At 32.4% G+C, this 6985-nt stretch overlaps 1 protein-coding gene across 1 annotated transcript; it reads right to left on the bottom strand.

Annotated features, from left to right (window-relative positions):
- Nucleotides 1-4251: 4251 nt before the first annotated feature.
- Nucleotides 4252-6160, bottom strand: Gje1 (gap junction protein epsilon 1). The gene is made up of 3 exons (XM_021626559.2): nucleotides 5977-6160; nucleotides 5110-5292; nucleotides 4252-4647 (listed from the first exon to the last, which is right to left on the bottom strand). Exons 1-3 carry the CDS (start codon nucleotides 6013-6015, stop codon nucleotides 4252-4254), a joined length of 618 nt encoding a protein of 205 aa, XP_021482234.1. The 5' UTR covers nucleotides 6016-6160.
- Between the last annotated feature and the right edge of the window lie 825 nt (nucleotides 6161-6985).

The raw sequence follows: 6985 nt of genomic DNA, 5'->3' as shown, positions 1-6985 counted from the left end.
GCAGGCATGCTTGGGAACAAACTTACAACTTCTACAAGAGCACTACCTATTCTTAACCACTGCATGATCTTTGCTAAGGTTGGGTCTTGTTCTTTTATCCAGCCAGCTACTCTCACCTTATAAATAATGATTTGGGGTCTTTTGCAGTTCAGTTTGTTGCTGAGCATTTGCTAACGTCTCTGTTTTCTTTGTTGTTTTTCTGGTTTGTTAGGTCATTTTTCATTTTCTTCTTCCCCTATCAGAAATGTTGTTTTTCTCCTCTACCTTCTCTTCTTCCTCCTCCTCCTCTTCATCTTCTTCGTTGTTTATTTGCTTGCTTGCTTGCTTTTTTTTCTTACTGTGTTGAAATAATGGATATTTTTTTCTTTTATGAACTTACTCTAGCATGTGCTTTCTTTTGCATTTCCATATAAAATTTAGGAACCACTTGCAGATATTTATAAAAATTAGCTGACATTATATTGAATTTATAGATCTATTTGAGGTACCAGAAGTTCTAAGTGATTAAGGCAACCAACACAATTATATCTGTGACATGCTTTCTTTTTTAATTTCAGGACTGCCACATTAGCAGTCTAGCAAATATTGTGTAGTTTTCTTCTGTGTGTTTCTTGCTTTTTTAGTCCAATGTAAAAGGTAATACTTTAACAAATTTAAATATTTTGTTGCTGAAAAGCAGTGTTTTCTTGATGGATTTCACTATTATTGTAGGTATTTTTAAAAAAAAAATCCTTAAAATTTTTCTATGTACTACTATATGAGTGCGTATCTTTTATTTTGGTTTTGTTGAATATACTGAAGAAATCATTAAGAATATATACTATTTTTTGTTTTTGTCTTAATGAACTATAGTTCAAGTTAAACCAAAACAATAAAAGTAGAAATCTTTCTCTTTGTCCAAATCATAAGGAAAATTTTTCATTCTTTCAATATTATGGAGTATTTCCTAAAATTACTTCTTGTATTTTTAAATCAAATTTAGCTAATTCTCTAATTAAGAAAAAAGTTCAGTTTTGTTTATTTCATCAGAAATAATTGTTACTTTTAATCAGAGAATTTTATTTGCATCTGTTAAGATGACTATGTGGTTTCTTCCTTTATTCATTTAATACAGTTCAATTACATCAATTATCTTTTTAATGTTACTTAAAAAAAACCAAATGTGTCATTTCCAGGGCAAACCCAACCTGGACATGTTTTGGCTGTACATAAATGGCCTGATTTATATATATTAGCATTTGCTAGGAATTTTGATACCAAATTATTCGGCTCTAATTAAACAAATGGGAATATTTTCTACTCAGAAAATTCTGACATGATCTTGCTCAAGAAGCTAGAAGACCCCTTTTTCTTTCTTTTTAAGAGAATTTGTAATGCTAGGTCTTCCCTAAACATTTGAGGTAGAGGTGCTGTCTGGATATGGAGTTTTCTTTGTGAAAAGGATTTGAATTTTAATTTATTTCATAGATTTAAGAATATTAACGTTTTCTATGTAATTTATCAGTTTTTTTGTCTTAGTAATATGGATCTCAAAGAATTTCTCCATTCCATGAAACTTACTGTTACATTGTTCAAGTATCATTATTATTATTTTAATGTCCTATCAATTTTCATTTATTATAAGGCTGATTTCTTTTTTTATCATCTAAAATTGTGTAAAACTTGGTAAAATTGTGTAAAAATTGTTAAAACTTACTAGTTTTACTAGGCTTTGTTTAATGCGTTTACTATAAACTTTCCCTTCTCTATTTCTGAATTTTGTGTGCTTAGTTTTGTTCCTGTCCCATTTCATATTTTTACCTAGTTGTTTTGCTAATATCTTGAGGTCAGAAGATAAATAAATTATATTTTAATGGCATAATGTAGAATTTCTATAGACTGCCAAACACTTTTAATTCTTTTAATAAGTTTCAGTAACTTCTGTTTTAATTATCATAGTTTTATAGTACTTTTTAATTTCTGATGCCAGTTTTTCCTTATTCCATGAATTATTACAAATTCATCAGGAATTTTTAAAAATATTTAGACATTTGCTAAACATTTCATATTTTGTTTTTTTTTTTACAGTTTATTTTCATTATGGCAGCTCAATACTTTCTTGATATATCACTCAATGATCCAACAAAGTGTGATCTCCTTTGGGTACCAAATCATTTGCTTTAAATTTGACCTAGCAATGGTCAGATTTACGTATTAAATAATAGGCACTGTGTGACTATTTGTTAGTAAAACAAAATTGATTTTATTCTGTGCTTTTATGTGGAACAAAATCAATGATTTAAAATCCTAATACAGATCATAACAGCTTTATTCATAATAGCCAGAATCTGAAAATAACCTAGATGTCCCTTAATTGAAGAATAGATACAGAAATTGTGGTACATTTACACAATGGAATACTAATCAACTGAAAACAAGGAAATCATGAAATTTTCAGGCAAATGGATGGAACTAGAACAGATCATCCTGAGTGAAGTATCCCAGAAACAGAAGGACACATGGTACATACTTCTTATAAGTGGATATTAACCATATAATATACAATAAACATACTAAAATCTGTAGTCCTAAAGAAGCAAAACAACAAGGAGGATCCTAGGGAAGAGGCTGAAACCTCATTCAGAAGGGCAGACAGGAGAGACATCAGAAGTAGGAGAAGACAGGGAGCAGGAGAAGAGACTTCCACAGAGGGCCTCTAGAAGACTCTACCCATTGGGGTATCGAAGGAGATACTGAGACTCATAGCCAAACTTTGGGCAGAGTGCAAGTAATCTTATGGAAGGATGGAGAGATAGACTTGAAAGGGACAGGAGCTCCACAAAGAGATGAACAGAACCAAAAATCCTGAGCCCAGGCAGACCTGCAGATACTGTTACTTCCACAAAGGACCATGCATGGAGAGGATCTAGAACCCCTGCAGAGATGAAGCCCACAGGCTGCTCAGTTTCCAAGTGGATTCCCTAGTAAGGGGAGCAGGGGCTTTCTATGACATAGACTCAGTGGCTGGCTCTTTGATCACCTCCTGTGTGATGCAGCCTTGCCAGGCCACAGAGGAATATAATGCAGCCAACCCTGATGAGACCTCATAGGCTAGGGTCAGATAAAGGTGAAGAGGTCCTCCCCTATCAGGGGACTAGGGGAGAGGCATAGGGAGAGAAGGTGGAGGGTGGGTGGGACTGGGAGGAGATGAGACGGGTGCTGCAGAGGGGATACAAAGTAAATAAATTATAATAATTAATAACAAAATAAAAAATAAAATGGAAAAATCCTAATACAGAATTTTTAATATCAAACACAGGCTAAGCAGTGCTCAGTAAAATTCCAAAATTTTCAGTATTTAACTGACTATAAATGATTCTCTGTAAAAGTGCCAGAATAAAGCAATAGGGCATAAAGATTTTTAAATGACATAAAGTGAGGATGATCGTTGATAGTATAGGCAAAGAGAAAGAAGTGCACTGATTGTTTCTAACATTACCTATGGGATGATCTAAAAACTATTTAAGTATAGCTGGATGGAGACAAAAATTTCCATCTCAGTAATTTTAAATATGAAATTTAACTGTTACAGGGTATGTAGGGGCACAATGAAAAACAAGGAAGTCATGCACAGTGTTATTCATGGCAACCTCTAATTTATTTGGTAACTATCTTCATAATCACTTAATACTGAAATTTCAAAAAAAATATGAATTTAATATTAAAAAGTGCAATTGCTCATCTTCTTTGAGTTAGCAATCAAACTATGTAATGATTCTTAATTTATATGTTGTGTTTAAAGTTATATTTTACACAAATGCAAAGATAATTATGTCCTCAAAGTTAAGGATATATGGTTCAATTGATAAGGAAGACCAGGATTCTGGTTTAGTTGTATAACTTAGGGAACATAAAATGACATCTCAAACATTAGTTTTCCAGTCTCTAACAGAGATAAGAAGTTTCTTTTGCCAAAATATAATGTGATCACTTAAAAATGTTGTATCTGAGAGCCTATAAAATTACCATTTTAAAAATGAGTTATCATTAGTCTTATGTGTACATTGTCTAGAATAACTGATAAAATTAAAATGAGGAAATATTTTGAAAAATTTTGAATATCTGAAAAAATACTGAATTTAGAAGTTGGTATTCCATTTTCTAGCATATATAAATTACTGACACATTAAAATTTAAAGAACATATAGAATGGAAGTACTCAATAAGAAACCTAGTATAAATTATATATAGAAACTATGGTATGAGAATAGGTCATTGTTTAAAGAGGAAACATGACCTTCTAAATATGATCTCAAAAATCTCAGCAACACATAATATTATTGTGATTACAGTAAATGTGTACATTGCAATGAGAAAAATTGTCTTTTCAAAGTGTTCTGGAACCATGCATTTTAGAATATTTACTTTTTTACCAAGAGATTCAGCATCACACAAGTATATAGGCTTCACTTGGAAGCCAAAGAGGTGAATCTGAAGCCAAAATGCTATAACCTCCAGACTGATTCTTAACAAGACCGAAAGGATGTAAATCACAGTGTACACAGGCTTTTGAAGAATGCATTCTTGATTGATGCTTTTACATGCAGCATAAAGGTGGAAAACAGCTCCAGGAAGCAGGACAATCACTAGTTGTAATGCCCAGAACACCTAAAGTATATCAGAACTATTTTAGTCCAATCAAATAAGCAACATATAACCTAAAACACATGGAAAATTCTTGGATTCAGCAAGGACTAATTTAAGAAATTATGTTTCATGGATGAAAATAAAAATATGAACAAACAGCAGTCCTGACATATATCATTTAATTACTAATATTTTAGAACTTTAAACATTTCGCACTGTAAAACATGATCATATTTTACTGACATGGTTCATTTGTTAAAGATAATGATTAATTATTTAATTCTAATAGCTTCTTAATGTTATTGTGCTATATATACAGATAGATAATAGAATGTTGTATTTGGAAGTAATTTCTGGAGACCTCAAGTTACATTTTCTGAAATACTCAGCTAATTAAAAAATAATACAATTCTCAAACTGTAGAAGAAAAAACACACATGTGTGTTGGGTAGTTAATGTTTTTGTGCACGTTGGAAAACTTACTTGAGGAGTTATTGGCCTGAACTGATTGTAACAGAACAGATTTATCTCTCTTTTGTCTGGGTCACAGCTGAAGTGCAACGCCTCATTCCCATAAACCGCAAAGCCCAGGACTCCAAGGAAGAACATCCGAACTGAGCCGAAGAAGAGGGTGTGGAACTGGCCGATCACAGTTGGAGGTTTAACCTATTGTTTTTGGAGGGGGGGAAATTGGTTGGAAAGTAAACATTCAATAGGGATGGATTGAAGGATTTTTTTTTTTTTACTACTACAGTATAATAAAAAAAGAACATTTTTTTAAATGTTAAGATTTGAGAAGTTTTAAGCAAGACAGAGTCTTTGAGGTGATCAAATTTAGTGTAAACCCTGCTTTATGAAGTTATTCTAATTCGCTCTTCATAAACTACAGTAGTCAAATAGGGATCAATTGTCAATCAAATGGGTAAGTTTTGAAATACTTTAAACAGCCTTGAATGTAATTGATATTTCTTTTTCTTCTAGTCTCTTTGAAATAAAACCAAAATATCTTAGAATGTCTGATTGTCTCTTTTGGAAGATTAAATGACAAATACAACATTATACTTAGGGCAAATACTGTCATAACATCAGAACAGTAATTATAATTTTCGCAAGATTTTTCCTACTTGCCAAATATTGAATTAAGAGTGTGATCTACTTTAATGCATCAATGGATGAAAGTACCTCCAAATCTATAATTTTAAATCTAGAATAATTTACAATATTTAAATATTGTTATTTAGATTATTTTCTTTGTAAATGTACAGTAAATGTATTCATCAACACTCATGCCAAGAAGTTAAAATACACAGACAAAAACCCATGCGATTGATTTTCTTGTTTGCTACTTACACATCCTTCGTAGAAGTTCTTGATGTAATTTAGAGACATCTTTCAGGAGATGTTATCCTGGCATCCCTGTGGGCTGTTGTTGAACTATGTTGTCAGTTTGCTTCTAACAGAATCAAACTTTTACATTCTCTCTTGACTTGTACAACAGAAACCACCTATCTCTGCAAAATTCTCTCACCCCTCCTTTTCCTTTCTTTTTTCCTCATAGATCTCTGGGGCCCTAGTCAACTTTCCTACTCCATCTCAAAACAAAACAAAAACAAAGAAACAAAAGAGGAGGGCATGTGGTCAATCTAATAATCCCTTGGCTTGCAAGATCAGCAAAGCCAGCCAGTCAGTCATGAGCGCCAGCAAAGCAGGCCAGCAGACAGATGCCCTGAGCATGCAGGGGCCTGGCAATCTCTTGAGAACTGCTTAGATGTAAATCTGTGCATTTTTGTACTCTGGAGTTTTATTTGCTGTGTCCTAAAGTACATGGAAATATCTCTGATATTGTTTGGTTGACTTCCATAACATATCATTAATTTCTAGGCGACCTAAGAAGTTGTAAACATGGGCTTATGATATGAGCTTATTCCAACATTGAATATTACTTGTGTGTTATATTTACTTCACTGAATACTTGCAACAGGTGTGGAGAAAGATACAGTTAGGTCTCTGTTCTAAGGATACATATGTGAGGTGATAATCAAGATTAAGACTAGGGTCTAGCATAAATTATAACAGTCTATCTTTTTCTTTTGTCCTTTAATAGATATGTTATTCACTAGATATTGTTATGGATGACCAATAATAGCACACAGCCAATGATGGATAATATCTATTTCCTTTACTCACCTTTCTTTCTCCTGTTATATCCTGAAAATTAACTCCAGACTTTTGTTTCAACAGTGGAGAACTGACAACATTATATGTAATTGTTATCAATGGCAATAAGCAATTTAATTGTTGAATAAGTGCTGTTTTAATAGTAACAACTAAAATGTGCAATTTAATGATTCCTTAGATT

The sequence above is a fragment of the Meriones unguiculatus genome, chromosome 3 (assembly GCF_030254825.1).
Source record: "Meriones unguiculatus strain TT.TT164.6M chromosome 3, Bangor_MerUng_6.1, whole genome shotgun sequence".
Lineage (NCBI taxonomy): Eukaryota > Metazoa > Chordata > Mammalia > Rodentia > Muridae > Meriones > Meriones unguiculatus.
This window is presented reverse-complemented; position numbering and strand designations above follow the sequence as displayed.

Coding starts and splice junctions, on each gene's coding strand:
- Gje1 (XM_021626559.2), bottom strand. CDS start 6,015: ATGTCTCTAAATTACATCAAGAACTTCTACGAAGGATGT. Junction 5,293..5,976: donor AGAACTTCTACGAAGGATGT/GTAAGTAGCAAA, acceptor CAAAAACAATAG/GTTAAACCTCCAACTGTGAT. Junction 4,648..5,109: donor TCAGGCCAATAACTCCTCAA/GTAAGTTTTCCA, acceptor GATATACTTTAG/GTGTTCTGGGCATTACAACT.